Source organism: Desmodus rotundus, chromosome 7 (genome assembly GCF_022682495.2).
Source record: "Desmodus rotundus isolate HL8 chromosome 7, HLdesRot8A.1, whole genome shotgun sequence".
Taxonomy (NCBI): Eukaryota; Metazoa; Chordata; class Mammalia; order Chiroptera; family Phyllostomidae; genus Desmodus; species Desmodus rotundus.
This window is the reverse complement of record NC_071393.1, coordinates 14,767,887-14,783,371: the sequence shown is the minus strand read 5'-3', so window position 1 is coordinate 14,783,371 and position 15,485 is coordinate 14,767,887. Positions and strand designations below refer to the sequence as shown.

The window sequence follows — 15,485 nt, the reverse complement described above, 5'->3', positions numbered from 1 at the left end:
AGGCACCAGCTGTATACATTACACATGCCATCTCCTTTAATGTGCACCATGACCCCAAGCTGTGGTGTGGAGTTCAGCGCCGTCCTTAGCTCCATTTCACAGGTGAGCGAACTGAGGCCTCCAGGAAGTCCCGTGAGCATGGTTTGGCAGTGTGTCAGAGGGAGGGGGTATTTACTAGGTCCTACGCGTTGGCTCTGTGTTGGTTCACTTAACCCTCAACAGCACTGTGAGGTAGGTCCTGCTTATACTAGTCTGTTTAAAGAAGGAAACAAAAAGACCCAGAGTTGGGGAAGGAGGTCCCTCGATCAAGGGCACAGGGGAGATTTGAATTGAGGTTTAGGGCAGAAATAGTGGGCCAGGGCTGGGCCAGGAAGGGCACAGCAGCTATTAAGAGAAGGGGTCCCCCAGTTCCCCAGGGGGAGGGGGTTGGGAAGTCCCTCTCTAGTGTACCCCATCTTTGATTCTGACACGGGTACTTCTGTGGTGTCCTTCATTCCCTACATGCTGCCTCAGGCCTCAGCGGGCAGGCACTCAGGTGTCCCTGGGCAGGCCTTTGAGACATATATTCCCTTTACAACATGAGCTTATGTGCACCTTCTCCTAGTGTCTCCTGAGGCTGCTGCATTAGTTACCCCCTCCCCATTCCCATCTGCAGTGAAGCTCCTTCCCTGGCAAGGTCCAAGCCCCGGGCATCAGCATGAACCTCCTGAATACCACGTCCAAGCACAGAAGGGTTGTGTCACCAGCCCAAGATCACCAGCACAGCAGGAGACATGGTCCAGCGTTTGGGCCTTGGGCCCCTCTTCCCAATCCAGCCTCCTGGCTGTCACAAGAGCCTGTGCCATGCTTCAGTGCAAAGCATGGAGATGAGGCTGAGACCCCCAGGGCCTAGCAAAGTCAGGGGCAAGGTCCAGTCTGGTGCCCATGAAAGCTGGAACTGAGGTCATTAGTTCCAGGATTTCTGCTGCTCTCTGGGTCCTCAGGCTGCCTGGGTCAGTTGCAGGCACCGGTCATAGAATGACATGGGGGTCCTTGGGTGCTTTGAAGGCCATGCCTGCCCCTCATCTCTGCCTGTACCCCAAAGTCTCCTCTGCTGAAGTTGCCGCAAGTGCCGAGCTGACACCTTGATGGCCCCGGGGCCCCTGGAACAACTGCGGGGAGAGAAAAGTGGGGCAGGCGGTCATGGCTGCCAAGGATCCACCCTGCTGTGCAGATACAGGGACGAAGGCCCAGAGGGGCAGCGCTGGAGCCAGGGAGGGGTGGCTATACCAGAAGGGGGCAGAATAAACCAGGGCAGCACCTGGAGGCCTAGGTTCGGCCACTGGCTGGCTGCATAAACCTAGGCCACTCTGGGCCCGTTTCTCACCAGTAAAATGAGAAAAGTAACAAGGGGCTGGCTTTGAGACTCAGAACTGAAATGAGATTTTGAGTTAAGCAAGCATGTTATTATGTGCCCTAGGCCCTAGATGGTGGGCATCGCACACACCATTTCCTTGGCTTCTACAGCCATTTTGCAAATAAGAAAATAGAGGTGTGGAGAGGTGACTCAACTTGCCAGGCCACATAGGAAGTAAATGACAGAGTCAAGATGCAACCCACATGGACCAATGGCAGAGCTGAAGCCAGGCACCAGGGGAGATGACAAAGGAGCTCAGAGGTCCCTGCCCCCTGCCCCTATCAGCTTGGCCCAGGTGAACAAAGGTAGGTAGAGGCAACCCACCCCCTTGGGAAAACCGTCCATCCCTCCTGCCTCGGCTGTCACTTACTCTTTGCTCTCAGCACAGTCCAGTGGAGGGGCCAGCTTGAAGCAGGTGGTGCCCAGCAGGTCCAAAAGCATGTTGGCACCTGTGGGTGGGCTGTGGCGCCTCAGGAATCGTGCTAGTCTGAGGGCAGAGGCAGGCTTAGGCTGGGGCAAGGCCTTGCCAGCTGGTGCACCTTCCCAGTGCCTGGCAGCAGGCAGCCCACCCCCAACGGTCCTAGCAGGCCTCACCGGCGAGTACAGTTGCAGAGGAAGAGGGGCTCTGGGGCGCTATTGAACAGCTGGAACTTGGTCTCCTGGGGCCCGATCTGGTGTTCACACTGGTCCAGGTGGCGGAAGCCTCGGCAGGCCTGGTGGGTGCCTGGGGGCGGTGTGGTGGTGAGGGGAGCCCAGTCTCCCAGGGCAGCCCCACTGATACCCACTGCCACCCAGAAGAAACACCAGCACACAGACTCAGTCACACACACACAGGCTCCTTCCATCTCATGCCTGCGTGACCTCGTAGTGCCACACATATAGGACACACACACAGTAGTGCTGCAGTGGTGGAGGTCCAGACTGCTGAGGGCAATCAGAAAAGGCTTCCTGGAGGCGGAGGTTGCTAAGCAGAGGCTGGCGAAAAAAAGAGGAGGAGAGAGTGCCCCAAGCAGAAGGCACGGCAAGTGCAAAGGCCCAGAGGTGGGAGAGAGCAAGCTGCTTTTGAGGAACCAAATGATATTTGTGAAAGTAAAGCTTAGACATGGGGGTACGGTCTGCAGAACCAGTGCCCGAGGGCCCCAGGGTGTTGGGACATTGTCAGCTGAGGAAAGAGCAGCCATGTTGGGGGCTCAGAGGGGAGTGACATTGTCAAGTCTGGAGCTTACGAAAATCCCTCTGCTGCAGCGTGGTTTGATGGGAGAAGTTGGAAACCCCGGGAAGAGTTTGGAGCAGGAAAGGAAGTAACATAGGGTCCCCACACATGCACAGAGGCAGGGACACCTCCTCACATCAGGAACCCCCACAGCTAGGTTCTGAGCTCACCCTGAGGTTTTAGGGCACCCTGCGGCCCCTGAAGGCCTGAACGGGTGACCTCCAGCTGGGCTATGGGAGCTACATCAGGCCAAGGGGAGGCCATGGTGGCCTGGAGGGCTGTGGCATTGTCTTTGCTGTGGTGCTGGGACCCTTCTTGCTGTGGTGGCCACTTCTGAGGGTGCTGCTTCTGGTGTGACTTGTTGGGGGCTGGACTCTGGGGGTTAGGAGTCAGAGGGACAGCTGGGGAGCTCCAGGAGGCATTGTAGAGGGTCTTAGGCTGGAGGCGGGCGAAGGGTATGGAGCCATACATTCTACACCTAGGAGGTGGCAATTGATGGCAATTGGTAACCCAGAATCCTCCCTTCAAGAAGCCTCCCGGGTTCAACTCCATGGAGACCAAGGCTCTGTCAGCCCCACCCCTCATCCCACTGGGTGGTGCGTGGCACCCAAGGAGGGGCTACATCCTGGCCCTGCCCTGAGGAGAGGACAGAAAGGATGAGGCATCATTCCCTGGGAAAGGGCTCAAAGGGGCAGCTACGTACCCGCCCCACCAGTACCATGCCACGCACGCCTCCTGCTCCTCCAGCACAAAGCAGGGGATCTCCAGCACATTGAAGAAAGCCACGCCCACGATATCCGAGATGGAGTCCCGCTGCTTCTGCAGGCATTGCTGGAACCTGCCCCAGAGCCAGCTCTCAGGCCCCTGGACCACAGAGAGCCACCTGGCTCCTCCCCAAGCACACCCGGCCATGACCAGCCAGGTGGTTTGGGGTCCAAGAATTCCTTCTCCACTTAGGCCTCAGCTTTCCCACCCACACAGTGGGTTCCAGCCTGTCTGATCCTTTAAGATGCACATGAATCCGAGTCTCTGCACCCAGGAACTGAGTAACTTTGCCCCACCCCTGCGCCCCCTGCCCCCTGCCAACCTGGCATCACAGTCACAGTGAGAGATGGTGTGGAATCGGTAGTTTCGGATGCCATAGTCATACTGGAAAGGCGAGATGGTCTGTGGGCAGCGGTCATGTTCCCGGCAGCAGAGATCAGGGCCCCGGAAGACCCCTGCAGGGAGCAGAGTGGGCACCAGCTCAGTGGGGTCCTGAGCTCCACACCAGCTATGCCCACCCGATGTCTTGAGCAGAGGCCTGGTTCTCACCCCAGCCCTGGGTGGCCTCAGGCCACTCACTCGGCTTCTGTGGGACTCACAGTTCCAAAGCTGAAGGAGGGCATCCAGGCACAGCCTCTGCTGGTAATTTCAAAGGCAGGGCAGCCTACCCAGGAGCCCTTGCCCATGGAAAGATCTTCCTGGGAGGAATCTGGAGGCAGACCCAAGCTCACGCCCAGACACAACTATGAGGCCACGAATGTGTGTGGAATGGAATGACAAGCAGGCGGTGGAACCTTTCTTGCTGGCTTGCTGACGCGTTGTCAGGATGCCAACCTGCTCCAGCTCAGGTGCCAAGTCCTCCCCCAACACCCCACACATACGCGCAGACAGCTGTGCTGAGACTGCAGAAACAGCCATTTGTTTTTCACCATCTGAGCAGCAGCACCTTTTACTGAGCCTTCCCCCCTGCCCCGCGCCTCCCACGCCCAAGCTCGCAGCAGCCCTGCAGGAAAGGTGTCACTTCTGTTGTCCGGGTGGGGAAACTGAGGTTCAGAGAGCTCGGATGTGCTGAACTGGTATTCGAACCCAGGCCTTTGGGTCTCATCGTGCACTCCACTGGGCACTCTGTACTCGTAAAGCCTCCTCTTAGGAAACGGCTTTTTGGCTCAGCTGACCCGGGACCCACCCCCGCCTGCCCTCTCCCTCAGACGGTGACTAATGGGGACTCTCAGGCGTGAGTGGGACCTTTTCCATCCGGGACCTCACTGAAGCATCCCATGATGAGGCGTATGGTCATTTCACAGATAAGGACATTGAAGTTCAGTGTTCAGTCGCTCTCCCCCGCCCCCAAGGACGCGCAGCCTGGGAGAGGGGAGGCTGGCGTGAAAGGCCGAACTTCCCCCACCTCAGCCGCCAAATCCCCACCCCCTTGGCTTACCCAGCTCCGTGGAGTTCCCGGCGGAGTCGCCGACCCCGCACCACAGCGTGCCAGGCATGGTCCAGCCTCTCTTCCTCCGCTGGTGCGCTGGGCCAGGTGTTCGCTTCTGCCTCACTCCCGCTGCACTCTCCTCAGACGGTCGGCAGGCTTCCCACTGACTCCGGAGGGTGGCCAGGGCTCTCCGCAGCTCAGGTCCAGGGGTGTGGATGAAGATGCCCTGGGTGATCTCGCCAGCACAGAGGGCACTGAAGGCTGCAATGAGCTCTGGCTCATCCTGCCGGCTACATGACTGCAGCCTCCCATGCCCATCCCAGTGGGCATGAAACAGGGCCAGTCCCTGGGCATCTGTGCCCAGGAAGCTCAGGGACCCCAAGGGGCTGCCAGAGGTGGGCCTGGCCAGGTGACAAGAGGTGCTGTCCCAGTGGAGGGCAGAGGAGCCCCCCAGAGTAGCCCTCAGGAAGCTCAGCATCCCCACCAATAGCACTCCCAGAATCCCCATTCCACCCTGGCCCATCCCCATCAGGCAAGGCCCCCAGGATGGGATGCCCATCCCTGACAGCCCATGAGACAGCAGCTCAGAAGCTGAGTGGAAATGGTGCCCAGCAGACCTGGTGCAGCAAAGCCAATGAATGGTGCTTTGGGAGTAGAAAGGAGGCTGGAGTATGGGGTGATCACAAGCTTGTAACTGAATCCACAGGCTGGGCAGGATGCTGATTGGCTGAGAGTGCACTTGCTGAGGCCCACGCCCCCACTCACCCTGCTTTTCTCATTCCCATGCTGTCACCTGCTGCTGGCCTGCCCGCCTGGGTGGGGACTGTGGGAGCCAAAGCCCTGGCTGGCTTTGGGGATGGGGCAGCAGGGGGTGGGGTGGGGTGGGGTGGGGTGGGGTGGTGAAGGAGGGCAGGAGAGTTTTATATCTCCCCAGGGAGGGAAGATGGCTCAGGGGCTCAGAGGAGGCTCCTAGAACTCGTCCTTATCTCCTCTCCCCAGTAGTGTCTGCCACGCACCCCGCCTCCATGAAGCTGGCAGGGAGCCACTGGCCTTGACTGCAATTGGGTGAAAGAGGTGAGGGCAGGATTGCGGCTCTGTGTCCACCCACCCCCAACTTCTGGGAAGGGGAGGCTTTGGGGAAAGGGGGTGGCTATGCCCTGGCCACCTAGAGTGCTCCCCACCAGGTGCTGGCTCTTAGAATGGCTCTTGGCATTCCCAGGAGACAGTGTCCCAGGGCTCCCCACTTCCTGGGACTCCAAGCACAGGCCTAGCTCCTGGTCTGATTGACAGCGGCTGGAGCCACAGCCAGAGCAGGCCTTGAGAGCAACGTGGGGCAGGGCTGATGCTCTGGACTTGAAGGGACTCTGGTCCCCAGAGGAGCAGAGGGTGGCCGAGGAGGCTAAATCTGCAGCCACTTCCATCCCTGGACTATGACCACCCTGGGGACACAGCAGGCATCATGTCCGCCAAGAGATAAGGGCAGTTTATCGGTCAGGAAGGGGCTATACCCTGCACGTGTTTCTATGTCCCAAAGCCAACGTATCATTCAGCATCCAACCACCCGGAGAAGCTGGTGTGCTTCCATCCATAGTGCAGATGAAGAAACCGGCTCACCAAGGGTGTGGAAACCTCAGGTGACAGGCCCCAGCTGGGGAAGGGTTAGAGGTCGGGAGTGCAGCTCGTGAGGGGCTTTGCTGGGACGTCAGGGTTGGCAGGGACACTGACCTGTCTGTCCATCTGCCCGTCAGTCTGCTGTTCTCGCAACATTATCCCCACCAACCTCCATCCAAGTCTCTCCCAAAAAGATGAGCCCAGTGAGGCAGAGCCAAGGGCAGAGCTAGGGAAGGGGAGCTCGTTGTTCAGAGGAGGGGGCGGGGGCTGCAGGATATACAGGCCCGTCTCCGTGTCTCCAGAACCAGCCTGGGCCTGTGGTCCAAAAGGCCATTGCTGGGGGTAATAAGGAGAAGTGAGAGAGGGTGGGAGCCAAGCTCCTTATTTCCAGAGGTTGGGAAAGGGGGTGTGGAGTAGAGCAAGTGGTATTGGGAAGGGTAGGGAGGCCTGGTTCCCAAAGGCAGGACAGAACAGAACAAAGGTGGGTACCTCTGGGAAGAATGATCATTCTGGTAACTTTCCCTGATTGTAGGAACCCACCTCTGTCCCCGTTTTCCATATATAGAGCCCTTCCCTGCACATCACGCAGACAGGCTGGGAGGTGCCACGGCAGGAGCCCAACTTTCAAGGTCAGACAGACCGAGCTCATGTGACCTTAGGGTTAGAAGTCGTAACTTCTCTGAGCCTCAGTTTCCTTATCTGTGTGATGGGCATAATTACAGTAGTCACTTCGTGGATGTTAGGGAAGACTCTCAGCGCGGTGACTGTCACCTGAAACACTGTCACTAAAGCCTCAGGACACCCCTGGACAGAAAGCAATTTACCCAGGAGAAAGCAAGTCCCAAAGTTTTCGGGCCACAACATCTGCCTCCATGCCAGCTAGTCCTGCTAGAACACCGCCTGGCTGTGTGACTTCCGGCTTGGCCCTGCGCTTCTCTGGGCTTCAGTTTCCTCCTCTGTTCAGTGAGGGGTACAGTGAAGTTGACTTTTGAGGTTTCTTCCTGTCTGGGCCCCGAAAGGGTCCTGCCCAGGACTGGAGGGAGAATGTCACTGGGTTTTCCCTTCAGATTCCACCCAGCGGCCACGTCAGTCAGCCTACAGAACAGGCTCGGGGCCCTGCCTTCCACCAGGCGCCCGGCAAAGGCCTTGCCGCAGAGGATGATAGGAGCCAAGCCAGCAGGACAGGACAGAGCAGGCTGGGCCCTGCAGACAGAAAGGGGGGCAGCGCTTTACTCTGGGTCCCCCTCCAACTGGGGTGGGACAGGGGGGTGCCAGTAGGGAGTGATGGGTGGGGGTCCATGGGAGAAGCTGTTTCCTCCATTCTCCCTGTCTGATGGCTACCCCCTGCCCCCCTCCATCAGTCCCCGTCACTCTTTGCTTCCTTTTGGCATCTCTGTCTCTCGTCTCTCTCTGACTCTTAGTCTCTTTTCCTCTCTAATTCTCCTAATTTTCTGCTTCTCCATCCTTCACTCTCTCCATCTTTCTCCCTCTGGCTCTAACTTTCCATCTTATTCTCTCTCTCCATTTCTTCCATATCCTTCTCTTTCACTGTCACTGTCCATCCATTTTATTCCCTCTCTCTCTCTCCCTCCTTAATTTTCCTCCCACCCTCTCTCCTCTTCTCTCCCTCTCTCTCAGTTTTCCTCTTTCTGTTTCTCTGTGTCTTTTGGTTCTCTCTCTCATTCATTCCGTTTATCTCTCATATGTTTCTCCGTTCTTTCTTTCTCATGTGTGTATCTGCCTTTCCTCATTCTTCTCTCTTCTTTCTCAGTCTGCTCTCCCCCTCCACACCCTGACCCCAGGCCCAGGACCTGGAGTATCCCTCTCTTCCCTGTTCACATTTCCCCAGCCATGACTTCATCCGATGCTCGCAACCCCTGCCCCTCCTGGGCAAACAGGCAGGGCAGGGCTTTTCCTCCCACTGTTGAGATGGATGGATGGATGGGCCCTAGAAGAAAAGCGATTTGCCGGGAGTCACAGAGTGGATCGGAGGAAGCCAGGCCAGACTCGCCCTGGAGTGTGGGGAGGGCCTTCCCTGGTCCCAGAAGACTCTTGCCCCACCCCAGACTCCTTACCAAAGGGCCTTCCTTTCCACTGCCTGAAGGGTGCCCTCCCTCTGCCCCTCGGAGCTGGCCCTCCCCGCCCCACCAGAAGGCTCTCTGCAGCTCTCTGTGCCAGGAGAATGGTGCAGGCAGTGCCCAGCTCCAGAACATTCTGTATTCATTCAAAAACAAATAGTTACTCAGTGTTTACTATGTGCCAGGCGCAGAACAAGACCCTGGACAGAGAGAGAGAGGAAGGGAAGGGTGGCAGAGCATGCCCAAGACTTGGATAAAGAGGAAACTCATCCCCTGGGTCTGGCAGCCCAGAGGAGCCAGGGCTGGATGTCGGTTGGGTCCTCTAGGAAGCCACAACCAAGACTGAGTTAGGAGTGCAAGAGATTTACTGGGGGGACATGCCTGTGAAAGATAAAGAGGGAGAAAACAGGAGTGGGCAGGGGAAGCCTTCAAACTCTGTTATAGATCTGCGAGGACAGAGGAGAAGGGAAGGAGGGCTGGGTAAGAAGAGCCACACACTTCAGTGCTTCTCCAAGAAAATCTCAGCGTGAACAGGGAATTCTGGTGCAAAGATTGCCCTTCCAAGAGCCACAGTTGGGCAGAAATGTCCAGGCCCTAGAGCCCTGACTGAGCACCATCACTGGTTGGGGGCTGCCCGGGAAGACAGTGGTACCCACTCCAGTGCTGCTGCGGATGCTGATGGCTGCCACACGTGGGAACTTACCTACCCATTCGTCTGAGGCAGCCTCTGCTGCACACCGGGAGAGGAAACCCAATGAGACATACTGAATCTGGCATCTGGGAAGGAGATGCCGGGACTAAGGAGTAGCAATCTGTGGGTACAGGGTTTCTAGGTAGAAGTTCAGCCCCTAGCACACCTGGTATAAATAAAACCCAGCCCTAGGCCTAGAGGAATAAACACTGAGCCCCACTATGTCTAAAATGAGACATCTCAGTAGATTGGAAGAAACATATTAGATTCAATTTAACAGCGTATTAAACTAGAAATAGAAGCCCTGGCTGGTGTGGCTCAGTGGATTGAGTGCTGGCCTGCGAACTAAAGGATCACCAGTTCGATTCCCAGTCAGGGCACATATTTAGGGTTCGGGCCAGGTCCCCAGTAGGGGGTGAGCGGGAGGCAACCACACATTGATGTTTCTCTCCCTCTCTTTCTCCCTCCCTTCCCCTCTCTAAAAATAAATAAATAAAATCTTTAAAAAATAAGCTAGGAATAGAGGAGAGAGAGAGAGAGAGAGATGGGAAATCAGAGATTATAGGACTCACTCTACATAACTGAGCAGCATCAGAAGCTGTGGTGGTTTAAATATGTGCACAGATTCTTTGATACTTGGCCCTTTTAATGGTGGACATTGTTCCCTTTCCCCTTAAGTGTGAGTTAGTCCCTTACTTCTAACAAATAAAATGTGGCAGAAATGAGGTAACCTCTGAGACTAAGTCATAAAAACCACTGTGCCTTCCTGCTTGCTCTCTCTCCCTCTGGGGAAGCCAGTTGACACATCACGAGGATACTCCAGCAGCCCTGCGAAGAGGCCAAGGCGATGAGGAATTGAAGCCATCTGTTCACAGCCATGTGAGAGACACACTTGGAAGCAGACCCTTCAGCCCCGATCAAGCCTTCAAATGAGTGCAGTGCCACCTGACTGATTTTTTTTTTAAGCTTTACGGAAATATAATTCACATACTACACAATTCACCCCTTTACAGTGTACAATTTATACAACTCTTAAACATGTGTCTCGGTGCTCAAAATAAAGTGTACAATGTAGTGGGTTTAGTGTAGTCACAGTTGTGCAGCCATCGCCATGACCTAACTCCCGAACGTTTTCATCACTGCAAAAAGAAATCCTGTGACTGGTAACAGTCATCCCACCTTTGTCCCAACTTCTAGCCCCAGGTACCCGCTAATCTACTCCATGTCTCTGTAGAGTTGCTTGTTCCGTACATGTCATGTAAATGGAATCATACCGGATACGATCCTTCGGCGCCTGGCTGCTTTCACTCAGCATCATGTTTTCAAGGCTCACCTGCGGTGTAGCAGGTATCAGTACTGCATTCCATGTCGTGACTGGATACTATTCCACTGTATCCACCGGTTACTGTAATGTGACCACATTTATCCACTTGGGTTGTTTCTGCTTTAGGGCTATAAACAGTCATGTAAAAGCTTTTGTGTGAACATATGTCTTCGTTTGTCTTGAGCACCTACCTAGGGGTGGAACTGTTGGGGAACCTTTGTCTTTAACCATTTGAGGGACTGCCAGACTGTTTCCAAAGTGGCCGCACCATTTTACCGAGGATATGTCTGTCTATTGCCTTAGAGAGAGACAGAAACAAAGATCAGTTGCCTCCTACTCCTGCCCCAATCGGGGATCAAACCTGTAACCTACGTATGTGCCCTGACCAGTAATAGAATCCTCATCCTTTTGGTGTAGAGGACAACACTCCAACCAACTGAGCCACCCAGCCAGGGGCCATTGTGGTTTTAATTTGCATTTCTCTGATGATTAGTAACGTTGAGCATCTTTTCATACATCTCTTGGCCATCTGTATGAACTCCTGGAGAAATGTCTATTCAGGTCCAGGGAGCGTCCCATTCTGCCCACACCAGGCAGATGAAAACACAAACACCTGTGGGACCGTAGGGTGGGCCTTGCCGGTCGCTCTCAGAATTTAGTCCAGTCCCTGCTGCCATCTAGTGGGCATCCAAAGCCAGCGCCTCCTAGAGAGAATCCTGAAAGAGGAAGAAGGCTCTTTCCTCCTTTCCTGGTTCCTTCTTGCACCTGCCTGGTCTTTCCTGTCTGGGCTCTACCCTCTGACTCACTGTATGATACTGACAAGCCCTCTTCCTCTCTGGCTCTCAGTTATCTGTCTTAGAATAGGGTTCTCCAAATAGCAGCAGCCCTAATCTTTCCAAACAGCGAGCCAGGCCAGGTCTGCCCATCCCTCCCCTGGCCATTAGGCTGAAGCCTGTCATGACCTGCAGGACCTGAGCCTGGCTGACCTCACCAGCTCCCCACTTCTCTGCTGCACCCACAAAGAGCTACCCTCGCTTCCTTGATCACCAGGCCCTCTTAAGGCCTGTGTACACGTTGCTCCCTTCACCTAAAACTCTCCCCTCTCCCTCACCTGGTTTGTTCCTACTCACCCTTCAAGTGTCAGTTTAATCACCTCCTACAGGAAGCCCTCTTCCCTGACACCCCCAATCCAGGATGGTCAGAGGTACTTTAGTTCCCCACTGAGGATTGATTGAAGTCTCAAATGGGATATGATCGTGGAAGAGGTAAATTACTGTTCATTCAGGCCAGGGGGCTGGTGGGGAACAGACACTGTGGGTAGCCATGGTCTCGGAGTTCAAGCTGACCTAATTTCCCACCCAATTCTACCATAGTTGGGCAATGTAAACATCAGCCAATGACTCCACTTCTCTGAGTCCCTATTTCACAGGTGAGTTAATCAGATTCTGCCTACCCCAGCGCTAAACAAAAGAACCCTACTGTGAGCCACAGAGGTAATTTTAAATTTTCTAGTCACTGTTTAAAAAGTAAAAGAAGCCACCCTGGCTGGTGTGGCTCAGTGGATTGAGCACCAACCTGCAAACCAAAAGGTTACTGGTTCGATTCCCAGTTAGGGTACATGCCTGGGTGGTGGGCCAGGTCCCTGGCTGTGGGCATGTGAGAGACAACTGATCGATGTTTCTCTCTCACATCAATGTTTCTCTTCTTCTCCTTCTCCCTTCCTTCTCCTCTCTCTAAAAAATAAATTAAAAATCTTAAAAAAATAAAAAAGGTAAAAGAAATAGGTGAACCCTGGCTGGATAGCTCAGTTAGTTACAAGCATCGTCCCAATATGCCAAGCATATTGTATGTTCAATCTCCAGTCAGGGCACATACAAGTAACCATCAATGAATGCATAAATAACTGGAACAACAAAAAATGGGTGTTTCTCATTTTCTCTCTAAAACAGAAACAGGTAAAATAAATTTTAATAAGACATTATAAATAATCCATGTGTAAAATATTATTTCAACATGTAATCAACATTTTAAAATGATTAATGCGCTACTTTGCATTCTCTTTTCATACCAAGTCTTTGAAATCTGAAGAGTATTTCATACATCCTGCACATCGTAGTTCAGGTTCCACGTTTCCAGCACTCAGCAGCCACCTGAGGCTAAAGTGCACTGTGTTGGACAGCGCAGTGCTGTGCCTTTATCTGTGTGATGGTTACATGGGTGGGTATGTACAAACTCACGGAGCTGAACCAGGAAGACTGACCTTTTTGTATGCAAATTACACGTCTAGAGAAAAAGAGTTCACTCCCAGGTTTCTGGCCTGAACACGGATGGACAGCGGGTGGGGAAATTTGCTGGTGTGGCAGGGGCTGAGGGTGAATAGATGTGGTGCAAAGTGGGGGAAGTCTGAGTCTGAGGATCTTTGTCCCTCAGGTCTTTGTCGTTCTGGGAAAGTTTCTGGTCATCAGATCAGAAGCTGTGTCCCCTGGTGGCCAGGCAGCAGGTGGTAGGCACCAGTTGCCCTTGGTAGCTAGGCCTGCCTTCTCCCCAAGACCTTAGAGGGCACCGCACTGTCATTCAAACTTCTCTTCTGGGGCCCCCAGTCCTAAGTTCTGCCCGTCCTGGCAGTGGGGGCCATGGGCATCCCCTCCGTCTAGATTAGCAAAAATAAAAGTCACTGAGTTATGTGTGAATTTCAGATAAACAACAAATACTTTTTTAGAATGTCACATTTGTTGTGTCTGTGAAATTCAGTTTCACCAGGCATCCTGTATTTTATCTAGAGCATCCTCCAGGTCTCAGAAGCATGAAATCCAGCTCTGCCTCCTCGGTGTGTGACACTGACCATGTTTCTTCACCTCTCTGAACTTCGCCTTCCTCTTCTGTAACACGGCCAAAAATTCTTCCCTCAATGGCCTACTAAAGGACTCACTGAGAAAAATATAAGAAAAAGATCTCCCCGTAATTCCCGGCACACGGTAGGCCCTAAGCAAGCATCCCTTCCTTCCTGGGCCCCCATTGGTGCAGGGCAGAGACAGGCCGCTCAAGGAGTGCCCTGCCTCTCTCCCCACGTTGCCCAGGGGATGGATCCATAAATGCTTAATGCCTTCCAGATTTTCCTCTCCTTCACTTGTTTTTCCCTTCCCTGTTTTCCTAGATTTTTGTCCATGCCCCAGCTGTGTTGGGAATATCCCAGAATCCTCTGGGGAAAGACTAATTCCCAGGAATGGGGTCCGCCTGACCCAGCTCTTGGAAGATTCCAGAATATGGCCCTGATACCATCATGTTTCTAAACAAATAATCCTATCCAGACTCAAACCTAGGAATTAGGCTGGTTCACTCTGCTCCTGACCCAAGTGCGACCCTGCCCTTGGTCAGCAGGGCCACCAGGTGGACAGTGCCTGGGCAAGGCTCCGGGGGGAGGCAGGATTAACGGACCCTGGGCTGTTTCGGTGCAGGAAGCGTGGTGACAGTGGGCTTCAGCCTAACCTGAGGACCCACGCACACAGAATGAGAGGAGCCTAAGGCCCAGGGCTCAGGTAACGTGTCTGAAGGTACACAGCAAGGATTTGCACACTTGCCCCAGGCTGGGTAACCAGTGAGGCTATGCTCCTAACTGGCTCACCCCTTCCATGGAAAGGTTGGGGATGAGAATTTGGGGGTACTTCTTCCGACTTATTCTCCCCTGTCTGCATGCATGGTCTTCCTGAGTTTCCTGTACCCAAAAGGACAGAATAACCCCAATATGGGGTGGGGTGAGGGTGGGAACAGCCCAGATCAAAACCTTGCTTCCTTAACCCTCCCTCAAATTACCTAACAGAAGCCCAAATCCAAAATGTCCATTCTAACACTCTGTTCCTGAGATACCCCATCACAGCCCCTTCAACCCCATGTCGGGTGAGGAGACTGGAGGAAAAAGTGATGCTACCTCCTCACCACCTGCCAGAGCTGGGCTGGTTCTTGGGATCTTCTCTCCCTGCATTGAACAGAGGAGAGAACGGGCCCAGGGAAGGGCAGGAACCTGTGGGTCTCAACAGATCAAATAGGCCAGAAGGCCCCCCCAGATTCCTTGTCTCTCACTTGGCAGATATACACCTGAGGCCTCAGGTCTTTAATCCCACACAGTAACTTGCCCTTTCCCAGAATTCAACCTTCCCCTCCCCTAAACCCTTGACTCAGGTCCCTGTGCCCTCTGCAGCTCTGCAACGGCCTTCTGCTTGCCTTGTGCTTCTAACCTGCGCCACTCTCCTCTGCACTGGGGCGAAGATCTGAATGACTCTGCACGGACTCCCGCACCCACTGCCCCAGACCTTTCCTTCCTCTCCAGCCCCATCCCTACCATCATCCCTTCCCAGACCCTACGCTCTGGCCCAGGGTGGTGAGCAGCATTCAACAGGAGCAGGTTTTGCAGGCAGATTCCAATCTTGAGACTGATTCTTACCAGCTGTGTGGCCTTGAGTATGTTGCTTAACTTCTCTGGGCCTCTTGTTCCTCCTATGCAATTATTTGGTTCACCATTTGGGGTGAGGGTTGAATTGCATAAAGCCCCATGGCACATGAATAAACATTCAATAAATAGTAGCCGTCATTACTAGTATTAGCATTAGAAGAGTAAGTGGGGGTGAGGCAGGAGGAAGGTTGGGGCTATTTAAATGAGAACCCTTCAGATGCTCAAAGCAATTAGAGAAAGAAATCAGAACATTTCTAGTTATTTTATTCTTTCCCACTGGAATGGATTTTTCCCCCACCAGCACAATTTGCTGTAGACATCAAATAATATGAAATCCATGCTGGGTTCCAGCAGGAGAAATGCAAACACCAGCAACGGGGCTTCTGAGGTCTGTAAGTGCTTCAGTGTGCTAAGGCAGAGAAGATATTACTTGATATATTTTTGAAGCTGAAGTTCTTCAAGTTCGTTAGTTACAATTGTTATTTCTTGGGAACGTTTTTAATAACAAGAGCATGAAGAAATAAACAGTGC

The 15,485-nt window shown here is 53.7% G+C and overlaps 1 protein-coding gene across 3 annotated transcripts; it reads right to left on the bottom strand.

The window, feature by feature from the left end:
- Positions 1 to 13: 13 nt before the first annotated feature.
- PLA2G3 (phospholipase A2 group III) lies at positions 14 to 5,601 on the bottom strand. Of its 3 annotated transcripts, none has more exons than XM_045200534.3 (7): positions 4,813 to 5,601; positions 3,697 to 3,829; positions 3,328 to 3,447; positions 2,780 to 3,087; positions 1,991 to 2,120; positions 1,767 to 1,883; positions 14 to 1,151 (listed from the first exon to the last, which is right to left on the bottom strand). In XM_045200534.3, exons 1-7 carry the CDS (start codon positions 5,360 to 5,362, stop codon positions 980 to 982), a joined length of 1,530 nt encoding a protein of 509 aa, XP_045056469.2. In that variant the 5' UTR covers positions 5,363 to 5,601; the 3' UTR covers positions 14 to 979. The 3 variants fall into 3 exon arrangements, with proteins under 3 accessions (XP_045056469.2, XP_045056468.2, XP_045056470.2); XM_045200533.3 differs by having other exon boundaries at positions 16 to 1,151; positions 3,313 to 3,447; XM_045200535.3 differs by lacking the exon at positions 3,328 to 3,447 and having other exon boundaries at positions 16 to 1,151.
- Between the last annotated feature and the right edge of the window lie 9,884 nt (positions 5,602 to 15,485).